The sequence below is a fragment of the Dromaius novaehollandiae genome, chromosome 6 (assembly GCF_036370855.1).
Source record: "Dromaius novaehollandiae isolate bDroNov1 chromosome 6, bDroNov1.hap1, whole genome shotgun sequence".
Classification (NCBI taxonomy): Eukaryota; Metazoa; Chordata; class Aves; order Casuariiformes; family Dromaiidae; genus Dromaius; species Dromaius novaehollandiae.
In genome coordinates, this window is record NC_088103.1 from 37368968 (window position 1) to 37391608 (window position 22641).

At 38.3% G+C, this 22641-nt stretch overlaps 1 protein-coding gene across 4 annotated transcripts in view; it reads left to right on the forward strand.

Moving 5' to 3' along the window:
* The window catches only part of SHOC2 (SHOC2 leucine rich repeat scaffold protein), a 71443-nt gene extending 53490 nt beyond the window's left edge, over positions 1 to 17953 (forward strand). For all 4 annotated transcript variants that reach the window (XM_064514216.1, XM_064514214.1, XM_026117478.2 and 1 more), the window contains 6 exons: positions 3385 to 3515; positions 6722 to 6910; positions 8332 to 8454; positions 10591 to 10728; positions 11238 to 11355; positions 13295 to 17953. In XM_064514216.1, coding sequence (XP_064370286.1) covers positions 3385 to 3515; positions 6722 to 6910; positions 8332 to 8454; positions 10591 to 10728; positions 11238 to 11355; positions 13295 to 13503 — 908 coding nt within the window. In that variant the 3' untranslated portion in view covers positions 13504 to 17953. The remainder of the gene's footprint in view (positions 1 to 3384; positions 3516 to 6721; positions 6911 to 8331; positions 8455 to 10590; positions 10729 to 11237; positions 11356 to 13294) is intronic.
* The last annotated feature ends 4688 nt before the right edge of the window (positions 17954 to 22641 follow it).

Sequence of the window (22641 nt, forward strand, 5' to 3'; positions counted from 1 at the left end):
GGACATCAGAGACTATAAAAGACCTGCATGTGTTAGTGAGCGGCCCGATGACTGGGCCAAGGTGCAGAGAAGGCGGCAGGAGTAACGCTTGGATAGACCAGGAAATATTTTCAGGAGAGTGGGGGCAAGTCTTGACATCATTGGACTAGACACTGAATCTGACCTCCTCCTCCTTAAAATTCTGGCCTCTCCTGTTTTTTTTTTTTTTTTAAAAAGGGGGGGGGCAGGATTTTAACGAACTGAGCATGTGGAAGAACTATAAGGAACATTTTGTTTTGTGAAGAATAGCCTAAGAGATCCAGCTTGTCCAGCTTATCAAAATACAAGCTGGTAAAGCACGCAGTTGCTCACCAGGTACGTTCACAGTGATGGATGAATATAAACTCTGAGGTTGAAAAGATATTTAAGTTGAAGTATAACATTGGCACAAGAATAAATGATAATAAATTAGTCATAAACAAATTCAGGCTTGGAGTTAGCAAGCAGCCCCTACCGCCTGGATCAGTCGGACTGCAGGACAGCCTTTCCCGGAGCAGCTGTGGAGGCACCGCTGCTGCCAGAGCTCTGGCTGAAATCCTACTAGTGAAAGACATTGTACGGCGCAGTTGCCTGTGGTAGTGCAGGGCTGGGCTCAGAGCACGCACGAGGTCCAGTCCTGTGTTCCTGGGTGAATTTCACTTAAAGAACTTGATTTTACAGCTGCAGACCTGGCACTACTGTATCTGTTGCTGTTCTCCAGATTGACAGCATTTATTGCTGTGGGGTGTAAAGCAGCCACGAAGAGTGCAGCACACGCCGGTCGCACGTTTGGTTGCACCCGTGGCACATCTTTCCCGCGGAGCACAAAGATGTCTAGGAAAGAGGAATAACGATAAAATTTTCTGGAGAGAAGCTATTTACACCTGCTTTCTGGCAGTGCCTTGAGGATAGCCAGCGTGCATTGTTCTCTCCTGGAAAATTAGGGCATAATTTGACTCTCTGTACTGGCTGCTTTGTTCCATTTTTCTGAAGTGCCACGTTGCTGGTAGGAGGAGAGCCGTGCTCCTACACCCTGGGGTAACAAGCTGGAAGCCAGCGGAGCTGCGGTGTGTTGCTGAGCAGCAGTTGGCACCGTGCATCGCTCGAGCTGCGTCCTGCTCGCTCTCCGTGAGGGCGCCTGGTGAAAAATCAAGATCAGCATCTCCTTCAGGGTTTTAGTAGTGAAGAATGATACAGCGAGATGTACTTGTGTAACATTTGTCTGTCATTCATTTAGCAAGTAAGCTGCTAATTCAGAGAAGCACAGTCAATGTGCTTTTTCCATCCCCGGAGCGCTGAATCCCGACGCTCCTGGTGCCCTGGATGTGCATCTTGTGCAGTGAAGTGAGGCCAGTTTCCCGTACAGTCAGGCCTTACCGAGCACAGCACCAAGTAACTATTTTACTTACAAATGTATAAGCTCAGTGTTTATTAGTGGAGTGTAGGATCAAAATAGGTCATTACAGTTATTCTGTTTAGCCTGTATATGCTTTATAGAATTGCACCTCAAAAGGCCAATATTTATGCATCTGAGAGCAATATTGCTAGCTCTGGATTTTAAATGCCCCCCCCCCTTTTTTTTTTTGGATAAGGGAAGCCTTACTCTGCTGTTCTGCAAAAGAGGTTTGGATACTTGCTCTGAAAGAAAACATTTAAAAATATAAAGAAAAATGCCAATGGGAATTACTACTAGTTAAGTAGCTCCAGATTGCTACCTGTTGTTTTAACTTTTGTTTTGTTATTAACAATCAAATGCGAACTTTTTTCAGATTTCAGAATTTCAGATATGCACTGAAAATGTATCTTTGATTCTTTCTTTATTTGTAAGATCTGGATAATTTTGTTCTATGTGGGGTTTTGTGGTAACTTTTTGCCTTTCACTGTTCTTGTGAATCTCCATTTTGGAAAAATTAAACATTGGGAGTGTTGTATGAGATACAGTCCCAGTCTAGCTACTCAATGATTTATGGTCATTCTTAAAGTGTATTTTGACCAGTCTAGAGAATTTGAAGAAAGAGGTGTTTTGCCACTCTCCTTGTTGAGACTTCCTTGGCTTAGTAGATTCCCATTGTATCATTTACGTTGATTTTCATTCTTCATTTCTTTTTTTGTTTAAATTCATCCATAGCTTCCAAGCATATCTCAAATACTACATCTGCTTCTTCCTTTGCTGTTTCAATTACCTTTGTGTATGAATGTATGTATAGACATTCATATATCTTCCATTTAATGAGTAATTACTCAGACTACACATACTGAGCTCCCTTTTATCTTTTTCTGAGTAACTTCTGTGTATTCTTGCTGCTCTTTGTTTAATCTTCTGTCCCTTTTTTAATGCATGTTTCTGGTATTTCAATATGCAGAATGAATGTGTTGTCCTACTAGTGGCTGTAAAAATGAGTATAAAATGGTGAATATTTGCAAGGGCCTGATTGTGTGAATCTGTTGAAAAGCTCCCAATAGTGCAACGTATGTGTGTGCACAGACACGTTTTCTAATCACATAGATGCCAGAAGACTTAGCGCTCTTCTTTATACTGTTTGCCAGCTGGCTTTTCAGTGAAGTTCAAGATCTTGTTACGTGTAGGAGAGTCCTAAATGCCCTTGGTACCATACATTTCAAAGACATCCTTAAGCAGTCGATTGTGGTCCTGAGTACATGTTAAACATTTAAAGGTTGCGGCTAAAGGCAGTTTCAGATGGGAAATTTTCGAGTTGCAAGTTTTGCAGAGATTTTTTTTTTTCCTGACAGAAATATATGTCAACTGGGACGGTCAGCCTGGCAATATTCAGAAATATTTTTAAATGCACCATTGTCCAGATTTTTGTGGATTTCCTCCAGACTTTTCCTTTGGTATCATTCAGAAAACTCGGAATAGTATTTTTTTCTATCTCTTTTTAAAGACCGTGTTGCTTTTGGAGGATAGTAAAGGATTTTTTGTCCCTGTAGAGGAAATTGTTTTGCCAGAACCTGAACTGTGTAAAGTATGCCCAAGTTTTGGTAGTATGAGTCACACTGTGAGTGATGATATCTGTAATTAAAAAAAGTTATTTTGGGGACATCTGGAAAACTATAAAGAAAGATTTGTTTGTTGGTAGAAAGATCAGGATAGAGGAGCATCTACAGTTGGATGTAGGCCTTGCTTCCTCACCATATCATGCCAAACTTAAGAAGCATATGTAATATGCGTAATATACTTTTATTGTATGCTGTACCTGAGCATTAGAAAAAACTGTAAACACTATGATTATCCTGTTTTGGGGTGATAGTTCCCTTTCACCATTTGAAAAGCTTCAGGTGTAGAGGTGTCTTCCTGTTCCTTAGTATTAATCTAATGATGTATTAATACCTGTTCTGCGCTTGTAGGAAATCTGTCCAGTCTAAGTCGTCTTGGCCTAAGGTACAACAGACTGTCAGCAATTCCGAAGTCCTTAGCAAAATGCAGTGAACTTGATGAGCTGAACCTGGAGAACAACAACATTTCTACTTTACCAGAGGTGAGAGTTGTAGGGGGTAAAGGTGGGAGGGAATGTTGTTTTTGTGGTTGTAAGGAATCTCTCAGTTTTGCAGAGGGGTTGGACCATGTGAAAGTATTTCATCTTGCATCACAGCTCTAAGGAATTTATCTCTTCATTTTAATCTATGTGTGTGTAACATGAAATATCGCAATTCTGTAGATCTCAGGTATATCTAACCAACTAGTAGAGAGGAGCTTATATCATACAACTTGTGATAGCTGCTGTCATAGCATAGCTACTTGGCCTTAGCATTCTATTTTAATGTGAAAAGGATTGTGCTGTTGACACCAATGTGGAATTGTCTACCAATTCGTTGACACATCATCCGTCAATTATGAAAAAAAATCCAGGTTATTTTTGTTTCCAAGTAACTCTGTAAGGATCAGGGGAGAAGGAGGAAGAGAAACAGTTCTCTCACTTTTCCTCTTTTTGTAGTTGTTGCACTTGATTGTCCTACTCTCTTCTCTCTTGCTTCAAGTTCAGTTTAGAAGCAAAGAAAATAGCAATAGTTAGAAGTTTTGGAGCCACCTTTTGAGTCTATAGAAGTAACACATTCCCTGAACTGAGAGCTTTGTTGTTAGCTCTGAGCTGGACAGACAAAGTCCTAGGCACTGGTGCATCTTTACCTTTTTCTGTGCTCCTCCATTAGAATTCTCTGAAATGTGCCCCTGTTGTCTCCAGCCCCTGCAGCTGGAGCAGTTGGTTACAGAGCATTATACCTGTTTTGTTTTGGTTTTTTGTTTGTTTTGGCAGTTTCTTGGGAATGATTGGTGCTAAACATATAGAGAAAAAACTTTTCACTGTATTTTTAAGCTTTCCTAACCTCTTCAAAGAAAGAGTTGTGTGTGTGTGTGTATACTACTAATATTAAATAATTAAAATTTACGTAGTGAGGAATATAGGACACTATGCATAGAGGGGGGAAAAATACTAAATGCACCTGGAGTTAGGCAAAGCATTCATAGCAACCAAGTGCAGTCGCTACTTTCCTTCAGCTAAAATTACTGAACAGGAATGATAGCCTGAAAACATAGAATTTAATAAATGTTCAGGTAAAACTGTCATTTAAGAAAAAAGCTATTGAGTGAAAGCTACCAGGCTGCTTTTAAGGAGAAAGCTAAACTAGCCTACCCCACTGAGACATATTAAAAAAGCAACTGCAGTGCAATTACAAATGGATACTGTGAGAGGTGATTACCTGCTCTAAAATAACCTTCTGTCATAATACAAAACTCCTTGAGATTGTGTTGTCTTCTGCACATGTATTTGCCAACAATGTGTTAACACTTAAGCTGCTACTTTGCAGCAGTGTGTAATTTAGTAGTGCAGTCTGTATAAAAGGAAACATACTTTGCCATGATACAAAGAACTACATTTGCAGAAGAAACTTCTGAATTTCAAAACATAGCTGAAGCTGCTGACAATGCCTAATAAATATTTTATCTTAGAAGGATGGGCTGGGAGAAGGCAGCACTGCCACAGTCTTCATAGATACCAAGAGCATTGCTCTCTTTGTACGGCCACAGTTTGATTTCTTCCCTTCAAATGTGTGTGTTTGATTACTCTAGGCTATTAGAGTATATTAGCTAACGTATTTTTAACATTTTTGTATGGATGCAGACTTCAAAAATGAGTTTTGGAAATGCCAAGATCCATTTGAAGCAGTAAAGTGTGTTTGTAACAAAGCTCAGAGACTGCCTAACTCTAGGAAGAAGAGTATCAGTTAAAAGAATAGCTAGAAGCAGGATTTTGTAATCAAAGATGGTACTAGCTAACAATTAGATTTTAATGGCTAGTACTGATTTGAAGATCTATTGTTTGATCCTTAGGGGGAAAATTGCTTCACTAATACTTGTTGAGATGCCTCAAGAACTGTATTTCAATTCTTTGAAGTTTTAGCCATGACATGTAGACAAGTCCCTACTTAATCCATTTTATTTATGGTAACATTAATAAACTATTTAGAAATGGGAAAGTAATCAAAGCTTTCCTGGTAAAAGCCTCAAAACTATGTTCTCAAAGTTTTTAAGGTGAATATAGCACTAAAATTGCAACCCAGACATACAGACATTAAGAATACAGTTGGAATCATTATCTTGTTACTGCTCTTTCCTGATTGCAGATGTTGCATTATTTATGGCGTGTAATGCCATGCATAAATCTCTAATTTCTGTAATACTTAAGCAAATAGGGCTGAATTCTAGTTGGCATCGTGATAAGCAAAGGTGATGCTTCAGCAGTAATTTAGCTCTCTTTATTCATCTCCATAGTTCCAGCAACGTGCTTGGCACATAACTGGCAGATAAACTGAGAGATCTGTGCTGCTGAGATTTTATAAACTAGTAAGATTAGGATGAGGAATAGAATGAGACTGTGGGTTCAAAGAATAACTCTTGATAGGTAGTTTAACTCCAGGATTGTTGCTTTTCATTTCTTAAGTGCAAAAAAAAAGTGGAGTAATATTATTTAGGAGTGTATTTGAAAACAGGAAAAAAGCTGGCGTTTCTGAAACCCTCACTGAATAACCCTTGTGAACCCGCCCCATTCTTTCTCTTTGCCCTGTCCAGTTGCTTGAAACCATTATAGCCTAAAAGGAAACTTCTCATTCATAATATAGTTTTTAAAAATTATTATTATTAAATTAACAAAGATTTGTACTGGAAGTATCAAACACACATTTGAAAAAACAGCGTATGCAGTTGATACTTGAGCCCTACTCTCAACTGTGAGCAGACATCAAAATTAACTGAACTGCAGTTCAGCAGCGCTGGCCACGCTTCCTCGAAAGTTGGGGCTGGTGCTCGACCAACTGGGCCTGCCAGGGACGACCTCTGCACTCTTCAGCATTGCCCAAGATGCAGCAATGTGTTACGTGAAATTCCTTTTAGGGAAGAAAAGGGTTACAAAACCTCCGAAGACTCTGCTTTTGAATGTGATGTGTTTGCTTTCTTGTATCTGCCAATATATAAGGAGAAATGAGAAATAGCATGAAGTGTGATGATTATGAGGGCAAGACTGTTGCTAAAAGAACTTTCATCAAATTTAATAGTGGTTTATGTGCTACAACAGTTTGTATTTAGGGGGTGGACTTGGGGAGAAGCGTTTCTAATTGGACCAACGTGGGAAAGGATGTGTGTTCAAATAAACCTGTCCTAAGTTCCTGGCTGGTTTTCTTCTCTCTGCAGGGTCTTTTATCCAGTCTTGTCAAATTGACTAGTTTAACACTGGCCAGGAACTGCTTCCAGTCCTATCCTGTGGGTGGCCCGTCCCAGTTCTCCACAATCTACTCTCTCAATATGGAGCACAACCGCATCAATAAAATCCCCTTTGGAATTTTCTCTAGAGCTAAAGTGTTAAGTAAGCTGAACATGAAGGTGAGGCACAGACACTACTGTTCGTAAAATCAATGAGGAGCGGAGTTTCTCATTCCATGAATTCTGGCAATCTTAATTATATAAGGAATAAATTTATGACGCTGAGATGGACACTGCTGCTGTCAGATACAGAAGCAACTCTATGAATTTTGAGAAATACTGTTGAAATGTTGTTGATTTGTCTCTATTTTTGTTAATCCAGCTTTTGACATGTTTGCTTGCGTTTGAACAATGAAAGCAATGTCGCTGGTTGCAGAGTTCTCTAATATTCAAAGGAGTCACGAGTGTGCAGAATGGCTTATTTCTTTCACTACTCTTGTGGTTTAGATTAAAAACAAAATTATGTAAAATATGTTAGGGTTTTTTTGGACATATTCCTTCAAATCTGTTTGGAGACTTCTGGTGGTAGTTGCAGAGTGCACAGAAGGAGGACCTTGGAGTGTGTGCCACACAGAGTGAAGAGCTGGGGAAAGGTGGTGGTGTTCCTCTCCAAATGGGTTTATGTTTCAAGTTCTGGTAAATGCAAGTACAGATCATAAAACCTATTTCAGCAGTAGCCAAGCTCAGCTACTGTTTTTGAATGTTTTTGGCACAAATGTGTCCTTAATTTGCATTATTATTATTTAGCACGTAGTTGTCTGTTATTCTATGTGTTTACCAGTTCTTTGAATAACATGGGGTTTTTTTAGAATTTATTGTGTTTGGTCTAAATCAAATTTCATAGCAACATTTTGAACAGTAAGATGTTCAGATTCATTTCAGATGTGTTTACTCTGAGCCATTAAGGTATATTTACTGGTTGCTCTGGGGGATTTTTGTTTTCTAAACCACGTGTACCTGTTGTTTTCAGACCTGAGCTATGAACCATTGCTGGCTGTTCCCTGTGTCCCAGCTCAGCCAAGTAGCCAGAATCTTGAGTAATGTCTTTGATGCTTATGTTATTCTCTGACTGTACATGACCTTTGTTTTTACTGGTTGGGAAAAGAGGAGTTGGAGTTTTTTCATTTTGTGTTGTTTTTTATAGCAAACTTCATATGTTTTTAGGATTCCAGCATTGCTGATAGCATCTTTGCAAGTTATGGTGAATTTTGAGTTCTTTTTTTTTGCCTCCACTGTATTCAACACAGAAAGGACAAAAATACTGTTTTAACTATTGGGACATCTGAAATCTTGAGAATTATGTGCCTCTATTCCACTTCAGTTCACATTGGTAACACAGAGTTGATTCTGTAACTCTATATTGCTTATTTTGTTTTGAGGAATTTGAAAACTATTTGACCAATTATAAACATTTTCTTCTTATTTAATTATCTGTACTTTTATTATCAATTACTTTATATAAGCAGTTTGTTTAACCCCTCGGATACCTTGTTGACCTCTTGTAAATGCAAGCCCTAAATGTTTGATATGTTAAATCACAGGACAATCAGCTGACCTCACTCCCCTTGGACTTCGGGACTTGGACTAGTATGGTAGAACTGAACCTAGCTACTAATCAGCTCACAAAAATCCCTGAGGATGTATCTGGGCTTGTTTCTCTTGAGGTGAGAAGAGTATAAACGAAGGGCTGACTAGGTGAATCCATGCAAACAGGCATTTTCTACTTTGGGTTTAATTCATGGTATTTTGGGTCATCTTGGGAAGAATGTCAAATGAATATGGATATGTATGCTATTTAAATAGGCCTGTTTCATCTGCTTATGATTGTTGTGATAGCTTTTTGGATGTTGTTCTTTAGCCTTCCAATGTGTATCTGTGCACGAAGGGTTAGGTGTGTGTACGTATGCACGTGTGTATATATATCTATATTTAACTAAGTAGAAAGAAAATCTTCTTGACAGAAAATTAGTGTTGCAACTGAAATGGATTCAAACTGAGTTCGGGGCCCAAGGAGACCAGCATGTAAATGAAGAGGATCAAAAAAATGTAAGGAAATGGCTTTCAGCAGAGGTGGCTTGACCGTAGTGCTGTGAACCTTGTAGGCAGCCATGTGGGCGTTCAGCTGGATCCTTGAGGGGGAGGAACTCTGGAGGTGGAAACCATGAACTAATCCTGTCTCGTCCCCAGTCCTGTCTCCTGAGGTAGCATCAGCAGAGACAGTCAGGGATGTACAGACAGAGGTGCTTTTTTGGACGACTCTGACATATTGTTAAAGGGATTTTATAGTCTCTGTGAGTCACTGGGAAAAATCTGTTGAAGCACAAAAGCAAATGGCATATTTGAAATTGCAAGTTTCCAGTATGACTACTGCTCTGAATAATTAATAATTTCCTACAGTTCGATGCAAAAATGATATGGCAGATTAATAGCTATTTATTAGCCCAGTTTTCTTTAAGACTCTTGTTGATTTGATTGGGGAGCCAGTAACCTCTGACAACTGGAGTTGGTGGGTGTCCTGCAGGCTGCTCAGGTTAGAGAGCTGCATAGCGCGCAAGCCCGTTAGCGCTGTTTTTCTCTGTAATTAAAGGATCAAATACAAAGCACTGTTTGGGCAGTGTTTACACAAAAGCAAAGGTTCCCACAGCAATGCTAAGTTAGCTGCATTGCGTATAGGTAGTATTTTCTGTTCCTGCCTTTGTTTTTTGATACGCGATTAGAGTGTTACTATTCTTATTGTTATGTGTCTATCTGAGAACATGAAGACAGGCCACCATTATATTCTTCATGGTAATGCTAAGTTTCTGGCTTCTGCTCATTTTGATTTTTCACTTTGATTTTAGTCTTGTTTTCTATGCTCTATGTTTTCTGCCTTTTGTGTTTCCAGGCTAGATGAAGCTAGCTAGAGCCGGGGTTGTTAGAATCCAGGCTCCCGCGAGCTTGGCTGGCTCAGCGGGGAGTGGCTTGGAGGAGTGTCTGTCCCGGGTGCTCTTTCACATCCTTGTGTTTCAATGCACCTTATTAAAAAAACTGGATAACAACAATGTTTAAGCAGTAATTACCTTACTACTTACTGGGTTGCTCTGAGGCCTGATTGTTTCTAAGGAGTGGTTGAGCTTCTCTGGAGAAAAATGATATACTAGTGTAAACCTAGTTACTTGATTTACTTATGTCAAAATGAATAACTTTGTTAATTGACATTGCAAGTAAGGATACATTTCCTGAATCTAAGATGTTTATAATTCAACTTGGAAATGAGCAGGAAGATGAAAGGGTAATACTCTAGTGGGGGCTACAGAGTCATAGGAGACCATTCTGGAAAGCCAGTAGATATCTGTGCAGTGTTCTGCTTAGGTTCTTTGCTCTGTAGGTTTATTTGCTGCTTCTTCCAACCAAAGGGACATATGGAGAGATTAGGATTTTCAAGGAGGACTTAGCAAGCACAGCAAAGAGATAGCTGTAAAGAAGGATGACAAAGTGATAGGGAAATCCAGGGAAAAATGTTTTTCTTTGGTTATTTGAAGAAATAAGGTGTTCTTTTGTTGTTCTGCATTTATCATTATGTAAATTAGTATTTGAAAGAATCCCATCATAAAGCTATGCTTTTGTATCACTAATTCAGACTGCTTTTTAATAGAAATCATATTAATCACTGATTTGATTTTCTTATTTTTTCAGTTTTCTTCAATAATTTGATTGTATGCTAATCTTGCACTTGATTACTTGAAAAATATAAAAAGATCCTGTCTTAATTCTTATTTAATTATTGCATTACTGAAATTCTGTTTGTATTTTTTTTTAAGGTTCTTATCTTGTCAAACAATCTCCTAAAGAAACTTCCCCATGGAATTGGAAATCTACGGAAACTCCGAGAGTTAGATCTAGAGGAAAACAAACTGGAATCCTTGCCAAATGAAATAGCTTACCTCAAGGATCTGCAGGTGAAACAATTATTGGCAGAGATAAACATCTTATGTCCTTTATTTACACTATGCTGATATAATTATAGGCTACTTAACGAGGAAAACTATTCAAGACTGGAATATAGAACCAAGAGTTAAGAATCTCACTCAGCTTCCTCCACAGTTTATCCCCACCAGTTCTTCTACAGCTTCACGAGTTGATTTTGAATAAACAAATTTTAAAGAGCTCAACCATGTTCTACCACAAGTTCAATACTACTGCAGGAATATCCTCTGATTTCAGTAAAGTTCGTAAAAGCTTTTATATTTAGGATGGAAGGCCCTTGTTTTATGCACCTTTTTCTCATGCACTGCCCTCTTCTTAAGTTTGGTGATGCTTAATAGAGGTCTGAAATGTTGCAGAAGAGTAGAACATCTTTTGTTCAATTGCTGAAGGGTAGAATCAATTGTCAGCTGCAAATCTTGTTATTTGCTGTTATTTGAAGTCCCAAGTTAAGCTAATTTTTTAAAATGTGTTTTTCCCTTAGAAATTGGTTCTGACTAATAATCAGTTGACCACCCTTCCCAGAGGTATTGGTCACCTTACCAATTTGACGCACCTTGGGCTTGGAGAGAATCTTCTCACACACCTTCCTGAGGAAATTGGTAAGATTCTTTTTGTTTCTGGTTTCATGCAGTGTGGCTCAGCCAAAGCAGTGCCTGACACAGAAGATAGACATCTACAGTGCTTGCGAATAGAGGCCACAAAATTCATGTGAAATTTCCAGAAATACACAACCCGATGTGAAACATGTGCCACAGGAACAGCACTATAGTGTGTGATCGTTATCATCTTGTTGAACTGCCATGAAATGAATGATCTAGCTTTTTTCAGTTCTTCATGCAAAAAGCTGCCAAACGCACATTAACTTGGAATGGTGAGAGTACTTTTCTCTCAAAATTCTCTGACAAGATTGTGTATTATCAGTCACTTCATAAACATTCTTGGAAAGAGTTCAGTGTAAGAAAGGAAATGCACTGGTCCTGATCACTCTAAATTTCGTGGTGTAGTCAAAAACCTTGTGTAAGGTATAGACAGCTGAAGCAAACATTTTTACTAATAGTCCTTCTGCACACACTTTTGCCGTTTGTAAGGCATCATATTGTTTTTCATCTTGACGAGATAAGAAAAGGAAGTGAAGAAGTGGAGATCTACAGAAGGAAAGAGATGAGTGGGATTCTTTCCATCCGCTTGAGACATCCAGAATAAGCAGGATTCACAGCACATAAAACTGAGAGGCCAAGCTTCTGAATATCCAGTTGGAAGTACCTCCAGAGCATGATTCTGAGTCCTTAAGTTACAGTGTCAAAGTGTCTTGAAGTTAGAGGTGTTTTATAGAGGCAAACAATGATGGGAGAACCTACGCAAAACAAAATATGGTCAGAAGCATAGCAGTGTGTAGATGGGGGAAGCTGGGACATGATCTGTCTCTCCTAGCATCTCTAGTGAAGAGCCGTTACAATTTCTGCTTGTCATGTAGGTGTTTCAGTGTGAGAAGGGCCTAAAACAGTGTAAATATGGAGCTGTCCTTGTAATATAGTTAGTTCATAAATTAGTGGAGATAGCTCTGATGCTTTGTCAACTACCTGCAGAATTTAAATCAGTGACTACCTTTGAAATACTATTATAGGTGTACTACTTTGTTATTAAAGCTGGTATTTTTAACAGATTACAGGACAGTTGACTATTCCAGAAACAAATGCTTCATCTAAAATTATCAGCCATCTCTCATTATTTTTTCTGTATGCTTTCCATCTTGTTGATTTTTCCATGTCTTGAGTGCTGACTGCTGCTCTTTTTCTTGTGGAAGATGAAATAGTCTATTAGGTTATAGGAAATGGCTAAGATATATAAAAAAAACTGATTGGGAATGTTGTGAAGAAAGGACTTGCATGTTTGGAGTGTATTTCAAAGATAAGAGTTTATTTTGATATGATGTGGAGGAACGGAAATCTTAAGAAAGAGGAAATTACTCTGTTTTCCAGCTCTGGTTAATCTATGTTACAGTATCAGTAGTAAAGACAAATTGTAAAGTTTGAAATCAGGAGGAATTTTTTCACCCAGGTTTGTTCCATTTAATAAATTCACTGCTTTGTAGAGTTCCCCCTTTCTTCCTGTGGCACGTTATAGTTATAGCTTTAGGTCTTTGATATATAAGTTCTAATTACACAAAAAGTATGGTATAGATATCTTTATATAGAAACTGTGTGGTATAAATATTGTCTAGGCCCTTCCAACTAAATAGATATTCAATGTGGCCTGCAATTGTAAAGGGCTAGACTGAATAATTGAGGTGTAATCCCTCTCAGTTCTGTTATTCTGTGTGTTCTCTGTTGTTATCTAAAGGTGATGTTGTAATGGACACTTTTACAGAAAACTGAAAGAAATGTAGTTCTAAAAGTTGCTGTGCTTGTAAATGGAAGTTTAGATGAGTCACTGAATGTAGGTTCTCTATAGTAAAAAATCTCCAAGCAGTGCAGACTTATTCTTCCAAGTTTTTTGTAAGCAAAAGATTGTTTCTTTATGTTATTTTATTTTAACCAGGTACACTGGAGAATCTGGAAGAACTGTATTTGAATGACAACCCCAATCTGCACAGCCTTCCCTTTGAGCTGGCTCTTTGCAGCAAACTGTCAATAATGAGTATTGAGAACTGCCCGCTCAGCCACCTTCCACCTCAGATTGTTGCGGGAGGACCCTCCTTCATCATCCAGTTCCTAAAAATGCAGGGACCATATCGTGCCATGGTCTGATGCTGATCGGATTGTCCAATACACTGTACAAAATACAAACTGCATTAATGTTGTAATTGTCTGTATATGTATATATAATATAATATATGTGGTTTATATTATATTATATATATATATAATATATAAATAATATAAAAAGGCAAATTTAAGACTGCATTATGTGTTTCTGCTAATAGAGGAATCATAGCCATTTAGATTTTTTTTTTAATTCTGTAAAAATGCTTATCTAAGTTTTCTTTGCTGAATTTGATGGAAGTTGTCTGAGTAATCTGGAAATACCAGTTCATTTAAAGCATTTGCCAATGAACTCCAAGTTAAATTTAAGGGACAAAAATAGTTTTGCTTAGATTTACTTTCAGTTAAGAGAAATGTATAACCTTTATATAATGAACTTTTCTGTTATCCTCCCTCTTTTTTGTGTCAAAACCTGAAAGGGTCACGTGTCCTGAGGTTGGGATTTTCTTTTAACTTATTTTGAGATTTGAAGCAAATGGTGTTTTTTATATTGTTTACAGTCAGAGTAAATCACTGGATTTTGTTTTATTTTGATTTGCTCTGTTTTAATCAATCATATCTAGAATTTATATGCCTCTGCTGACGAAATTTTATCAACCGGTTTGTGTACTAAAACCATACTCATCAGAACAACTGGCAGGTGAAAAGGATGCAGTCAAAACAAAAGAAAAAGAAAGAAAAAAAAGCTTGAATTCTTTTAAGTCTTGCTTCCCTGAGTTATCAGTTGCAGGCATAACATATCTGAACTGAGCCTTTTGCGGTTGGTCTTTTCTAGCACAAGTAAACCTTTTCAGATTGGTAAAAATGTTGAGTATTCTCAGTGAAAAGCAGTTTTCATTTTGTGAAGTAACAATTCCATGAGGTCTAACAGTACAGTTAAGTGGCAAGGAAATAATATATATGTACATTTTTATTACAATGTTAAGTCATAAACTACCACGGGCAATTTTAAGGATTCCTTATAGTCCTTGTACAATAAATGAATGTGTCTTACTTTTAAACACTGCAATATATGTAAGTTTTAAGGTTGGTTAACAATGTACTATGGTTTTATATCTTGACTTGCCTTGTACCTCCTTCCATTATGGAACTTCTGTGTCCAAGCACAATATCTTCACACTGTGCTGTTTTGCTGCTGAACTAAATGCACTTTTCCCCACAGCTGGGGCACTTGCTTCGAAATATTCAGTTCAGTATCCTGAGTATTCTTTTTTTAACTTCATCCTATCTGTTTCAGTATTAAACCGATCTATTAAAAAAGAGGCACCTTTTTCATTTGTGCATAGATGTTGATAGCTCAAGAGAAACACTGTAAGTAGTGGACATTCAGTTTTATCTTGACTTTCTTGGTTGCTTAAAAGGCAGAAGATGCTTCAGGGAACTTTACACTATTGCTGCACTTGTAGGGCCAGTTGACCTTTTTTAAGAGGACAGAAACTGTAGAGGCGGTTGCATTCCACCCGTTTACTGAAGAGCTCTCCAGTTTGTACTCACTGCAATTCTGCTGGGGTAGGGTGACTTGGAGGACTGTATCTTCTGAACAAAATCCAATCGACTGAAATCTATTTTGTGTGCAGAAGTTTGGGGAATAGTATTTCTGGCTTTCAGGCGTGCTCAATTGTGTGTATTGCCTTGATCTAGTTCTTTCCAGCATCGCAATCTGTTTTCTTACATCTTTTCCTTAACAAGGAGTAAGTTTAAATGGAAGGCAGGTGGAGATATAAAACTTTAGAGGGCTTAAACATGCTGTAAAACCATTGTAGATGTCACTGGATTTTACTAAGTAATGTCCTTTTCTTTCTCTCTCTCACACTCTTTTTTTTTTCCATCTGCTGTAGCTTTCAGTTTAGACTTTAGTTTATAAAAGGCTAGTTTCTGACAGTTCTGCCTGAATTTTATCTTTCTCAGCATTAAGTTGTTAAAATATGAAGATGCTGAAATGTGTAATTTCAAGACTGTAATCTAATTTCTGAATTTACTGCTAAACCCATACTTTGTGCCCTCAGGTCACTAGGGGAAACTGGTCTGATTAATGTATTCTTAAAACAAAGGTGGTGACCCCTTGTGTTTTGAAGTATCTTGGTCTCGCTCCCTGTCTGCTCCTCAATCCCATTTTTATAAGAGTTGACAGGATTAAAATTGTTAGTTTGTAAATATGTTGATTATTCACCTTGTTAAGGTACACGATTAATGACTGTATAATTGGAGTTGACACTCTCTCACGTAAATCCTTGTGGAGGAGAAGTTGGCTACCAAAGTAGTGCTTGATACACTTGCTTAAAAACAAAGTATTCTTTTCAGTACACTTATAGGAATAAATAAAGCTATGTTTTAATTCATTATGATATTAAAAACAGGATATTTTTTCAAACTATCTTTGTGCTAGTATGGTTGTTGCAATGTCAGATACTCCTGAGCCCTGTTTTAGGAATTCAGTGTTATACGTTCTGAGGTGAGCGCTTGCTTTTTTGGTGTCTCGAGAGATTTGAATAAAAGCAGTGTGAGAGAAGTTCTGCTACAGGAAAAATTGAATCAGAGAAAAAAGTTGAAAAGTTCTTTAAAATTAGCCTGAAGTTTAGGTGTTAAATATGTGTCATGGATTGGGAATAGGTGCATATAAATCCATATATTTACATATCTGGATTTATATCCAGATCCATGTAAGTCCAGCTTTTGACAGCTTGATCATTCAAGACAGTTTTACATCCCGACATAACAGACTTCTGCATTTCCCAGGATGCTGAATTATTAACTGGTGCGGTTTCTAAATTGTATTTAATGCCTGATGACATTCACTTGGACATATGCTGGCTTGTACACATTGAAGAATTTGATTTGGCCTACTCGGTTAAAATATGAATGGAAGGAACTTCATTCTGACAAGAGTGAGTGTGCATATGTATGTGTGTAGAAATACATATATATGTATAATATGTATGTATGAAATCATAGACAAGGAGGAGAAATTAAATTTTTAGGATGTGTTTGATAAACAGATGATTCCCAGAAACTGGTATTAAAAATTTTATGACCCCCTTGCTGAACTGTTGTATTTCAGATATCCCTTCTAAATTATTTTGAAGTGTGACAATCTTGAGTTTGGGTGAAAATCATGACCTTTATGGCTTGCCCATAGACAAAATATTATCCATTTGGTATGTGTCTGTGCTTGCGTACATATGAATATGTGCATACGCACATGCTCTATAAAGACACTATCCGGAATCGTGCCATGATTTAACAGAAGCTAAATTACTGTACTATAGACTAAATAGTATTATGAAAATCTGATGAGGTATGAAGCAGATTAAGGATTTATTAAACAATTAAAAGAAGGAATAATTGCTACTGTGACTCAGATTTTGATCACATATTGCACTTAAATCTGCTAAATTAGAAAGTTGGTTGCTAATTCTTGGCTGCAGAAATGTTTTCTTTTAGTATAAATAGTATAAAACTATTGAAGTTCTGTCTCTGGACTACTTCCTAAAAAAAAAAAAAAATCATCTGTAATATAAATGCAGTGGAAATAGCCCATGTAAAGTTGGGTCACACAGTTATGTAATCGGCACTTTTTTGTTTGTCCGATGCTGTTGGAAACTTTTAAATTCATACTCCCTTTTTAGAAAGAGTTTTGTGTTGTAGAATACTTGCTTCAGTGCCTCTTGGATTTAGGTTTTCTCTGCAGTTTTGTCCATGTTTTGCTAATGTTGTGTGAGAAAGTGCATGTTCAGACTTCTTGAAGGTTGTGTTTGCTCATGTACATGATTTAGTAAAACATTACTCAAACTGTCTCACTGGTTAGCACTTAAAGCCATTCTGTCAGCTGAAATTCAAGTACCATCTCTTATCTTGGGCGTTTTGAAAATACCTTTTATTTAAAAATTAGAAAACTTTATCAGAGGTTATTTTGTCCTTTTTTGTTTTTAATTTCTGAATCAGTACAAACTCATATCAGGGGAGGATTTGTCTTCATATCTTGATGCAGCTAAGTATTTTTGTACAGTCAATGTCACACGTCAGTTGTATCAAATCGGCATGCCAGAATTGCTTTTAATTAGATGTGCAGTTGGCAGTAATTTGCACAACACACAAACTCAAGGCACAGTAAAGACAATTACAAACAAATGATAATATCTACAAATGGTATCTAACAGTTTTTGTTCTATGCTAGCAAAGATCAGAAAATTATGTTTATTATTCTGATGTTTAGGTCTTAACGAGGACTTCACAGGAATTTGCTGTGGAAAAATACAAGACCACACTAATTTTGTGGTTAAAAGCTAAACAAGAGTGTAAACAGTCTACAAAAATGTACTTTTAATCTGAATTATTGTAATGTTGATTGTTATGTCTATATAAAAGATTGCCTTGCTTTTTTATAAGAGTCATTCTGTATCAATGCATTCATTATAAATAGTATATTTGTAAATGAGCTGCCACTGAGTCTTTTGGAAGTTTTCTAGTGTTTCTAGTCTAACTTAACCTGGATGTAAGTCATACTCATTCAGTGTCCCAAATTACTGAGAACTGCTTTCTCATGATATCCTCTGCACTCTTTAAAAGATGTGTTTTCAAGTAAAATACAAATTTTCATGTATAGCAATTAGAGGGAACTTCAAAAGTTGCATGATAGTAACTGCTTTATGCATAAAAGACATGTAAATTGCACACCTTTATAAAGCAAATGTTGGTAAAATCTTTTACTTTCATTTTGTTATAGTACAGTAAGGCATAAAGTAAAAGAAAATAGAATAATCTTTCTCTTTGAAAGGGAAAATAAATCTTGAAAATGGCTTTTAGTGCAAAATGCTTTTCAGCAACAACAACAACAAAATGAAAATAGGTATGGGATTGCAGTGCCTAAGCAACAGTCACCTGTATTATTTTATCTTCTGGTTTAATAAAAAATAGTATTTCCAAGCTGACATTTCATAACTGTAAAAGGTTATCTTTTAACTCTGCAAAACTCATTACGATAGACACTGTTTCAAGAAGGTCATGCTTGCATCATGTTCTACAAACAAAAAAAATGCTTATATCCTGTGAGATCAGAATAGAAAGGCTTTAGGAGCTCAGATGTGATGATGACGGTGAGGGCACCGATGTCAAAATACTTGCGATGGTGGTTGCCTTTGAAATAGTGGACCAGGTTTGCAGCAGTCGTTACAGCGATGATCTGAACGTCTGTCCAGGTACACTCATGTCAGATCTTTGCTGATTAAAATCAGTAGAGGGTCTGGTCAAGCTGCCTAAGAGTCTGTCTTTGAGCTGAGTATCCATCCCTGTTACTGTAAGCGATCTAGCAATCTGAACACAGGCTGAGGGATGCTTCAGGCTCGTCATGAGAGTATTTGTCCTGCGCCATTCAGGGCCAGGCCATGTACCAGCCGCCCCCCTGTCTAACAGCGCTGGATAGCGGATGTTTAAGGAATGTAAGAGGGACATGCATAGGTCGATACTTGCTCTGGCATACTTCTTCCAGAGCTCACGAACTAGAGTTCAAGGATTGCCTAAGAGGGAAGTAGTGTCTGCATCATGGCATGTAGTAGCCCTTGCTAGATTAGGCAAATTTACAGTAGAAACTGGGGTTCTCTCGTTCTCTCTCTCTCTCTCAATCTCTCTCTCTCTCTCTCTCTCTCTCTCTCTCTCTCTCTTTTAAATCTATTGGTATATCTGGCCTCCACAACATCCTGTGTCTAATAATTCCACAATATAATTATGTGCTGGATTAAAAAGTACTTCCTTTTTGTTTGTTTTAACCCACAACACCTTATTTCATTTGGTGAATCCCAGTTCTTCTATCCTGAGAAATTTACAAGCACTTATTTTCCTGTTCCTCTGTTCTTTACTGTTCTTGAATTTATTTATGTATTCATTCATTTATTTATAAATGATTCCACTTAAGATCTGGGGAGTGACTTTTCTCTGGACTATAGAGTTGTAGTTATTTAGCTTCTCTTCAGACAGAGCTCTTCCATTCTGTCATAATCCTTGTAGCCTTTCTCTGCAGTTTTCTAGTCCCATCTCTTAATTCCTTTTCATTCTTCACGACCTTTAGCAAGTTATTTTGTTCTTTGCATACTTCCTCTAGTTTGTGAAACAAAAGTACAGCTCTTTTATGAAAATTAAAGCTGAGTGGGTGATGAAGTTTAGTGCTAAATTCCAATGAGGGAATAATTCCACCGCAAAATGATCAAATGGAGGTTTATATCTCAGATGCAAGCCACCCACTACAATCATAAATTGTTTCCTCTGACTAGCTATAATACTGTGACTTTCATTGTCTCTTGCAAGTAGGTTTGAGAGACCAAAATTAAAGTTAAACTTTATATAAATATACTGATTTATACAACGCCAGCACTTTAAAGACTCTAGTCATAGTAAAAGCACTTTTTCTATACGTCAGGTTCAGGGTCCGTAGCGCTGGAGGACGTGACTTGAAGATTCCAGTTGGCCTTTTTAAACTGTCAAAACTCAACATTTTCTGAAAGTATTGAGAAATCACTAGTGTTACAGTTTCTTTTTTTCAGTTGGAGACTGACAATGCTCTGGCTGAGTTTGATTTTCCTCCTCGGAGCCTCTGCAGAATAGCTATGTATGTAAGAAATTCCCATGGTAAAAACATCCCCCTTGTAACGCCCTGCCGATAATCAGTGTGAGCTAGGCAGCACTCAGCAGCTGCTGAGACTGGGGCAAACTTGCCAGTTCCCTTTCAGTTCAAAGGACGGAGCAAACATCCACGGATGAGCCTAGCCTCAGGAGAACAACGCATTGTCTCTGGCTGAGAAATGAAGAAAATACCAGTTTCTGGCATCCGGTGTCCTAACCACTGTAGTAAGGCCTGTAAAAATGTCCAGGTGAGGTCTTGGGTGACTCTGGTGAGACAAAAGGCTTGCATTTGTATAATTAATCAGGTATAAAGTGCTTTTAATCAGGCATAAAGTGCTTTGGAGTGGTTAGTCTCACAAGGTTGCTGTCCTGTGCCAGGTTCTAATTTCCACTGGTGGAAGCTATTGATTTAGGCACCTAGCGTATGCTGGAGTGCTTAGTGGCCAAATACTGTCAAAAGTCTGGACCCCAAGGAGCTTTATAGATTACTGCTAGTCCTTTGAATTGTATGTGGTGGCAATTACTGCTAGTCCTTTGAATTGTATGTGGTGGCAAATGGCAACCCATGTCAGAAAAAAAGGTGCTAAAGGGCTGGAGATGGTTAGCTCTGATACAGGTAGAAGAGGTTGAGTGCCTTGAAAGCTAATTTGTTTTGGTTTTGAAAGCCATCTCGGTTAGTCAAATAAAATATATCAACTCTTCATACAAGCCTTGCCTCACTTAGGATTGTTAGAGTGGGAGATAATTAGATTGCCAAGATCAAATGATGAGGTTTTAGAGGAGGAGCCATCTGGAGTATTTGAGTGAGCAGCTGGCAGCCTGGGCTGCACAGTTAATTATCTGACTGTATGCCTCGCAACTATTTTTCCAGTGAAAAACCTTTTAAGAGTCTTTAGAGATCAATCTACCCCACTGCCTCTGAGTAAGATGCTATCCGCAAAATTGCACACAAGTGTTCCCTTTTAAAAGCGCTTTTCACAGCATCATCTTTTTCTTTCTATTGACATAACATTTTGATGTCAAAACTCATAGCGAATCCTTAATTTGCTGTATGTTTGTAAGTGACTTCACTTGACCTAGTAGTTGGTTTTCTTTTTGTCCTGCCTTATTACAATTGTGCTACCTGAAGTGCTTTCCAAACTTCATGGGAACAATTTTAATGGCAATTATTTTTTTCATGAAAATTTTAAAATGTTGTTTGAAAACAGCCATGGTAAGAATAGCACAGTAAAACTCTCCTCACTGTTGCTCTATATGACCCAAGGTTTTTGGACGTCTTTTAGCTCTTTTTGTCCTTGTATGTTACCTGAGTGGAAAGTTACAACTAAGAAGTTTGAATCATCTCTCCTTGCCAGCATGGCAAAGAGCAAGGAGTCAGTAAGGAGCTGCTGGTTAGTGAGGCTGTTCTGACTTCAGGTTTGTTCATCGTCTCTAAGCACTGCACTTCTGGGGCCTTTCCTGCCTCTCAAGAAGCCGTACCATGGAGCGTGGCACGGTACGGGTGGGGGAGACGAGGAGAGACTCCCAGCAGAGCCAGGCAGTCGGAGGTTTGCCTGGAAGTGGTGAAAGGGACTGGAGGAAATTCCCTGAAAGTAACTTGAGCAAAGTGGTAAGTGGGTCCCCAGTGGCCAGTGTTTCCTGGTTGGTGCCTTTGATAGCTCACATCCGAGCTTCTTGGCAGCGTCAGGCTCCAGGGATAGCCTGTCAGGCAGAATATGCTGGAGCCACGGTTCCTGGGCCTGTGGCTCCACCAGATGGATGGTCCTGAAGCCAGGCCACCACTTCTTGTGAAGAAGCTTTTGAAATCTCGGGGAGGTTGGTGCCACACTAAAACAGAACCGTATTTGGAAGCAGCAGAATCTGCCATGGAGAGGAGGGGCTTTTCCAGCCCTGCCTGGTTTTCTTGCAGGCTCCTTCCATGGGACTTCTGATCTCATTCTCCACTCACCTCCAACCTCCCATATCTCCTACTTCAGGGTTCCCTCTTTCTGCAAAAACCCTGCTATCTCACCTCTGCTTTCCATACTGTGCTGGGCCGAAGTAAGTGGAGCAGGACAGAGGGAACAAATAAGAGATGTGGGACCTGTGGCTTCTGGTCTGTGTACCTGTTGGTGCCAGTTCCTGTTGTGAATTTGCTTTCTATCAGTTACAAACCCCTTTTCTCTAGTTCTGTTGGTGAATGGAGGCACCAGGAGAAAAACAGAATTTGGGAACAGGTGTCTGGGAGGAGGAGAAATAAAAGATGCATCTGATGATGCCTGGCACAGCTGTGTGTTGGTTTTTGGCTTGCCTTGTTAGTCCATTGGACAGCTGGTTTCTAGAGCACAACCAGCTTTTTCACAGTGTCTCAGGTTATCTAAGTCTCTGTGAAGGGTTTTGATGTCTGAGCACTTACCGAATAGAAGACTCGGTCTGGAGCAGATATCAAGAGTCAGAAAGAATGAATTTTGATTAAATAACAATTCTATGGCCAATCTGTGTCCCAAGCCATTTAGGGCTAAGGATGAATGT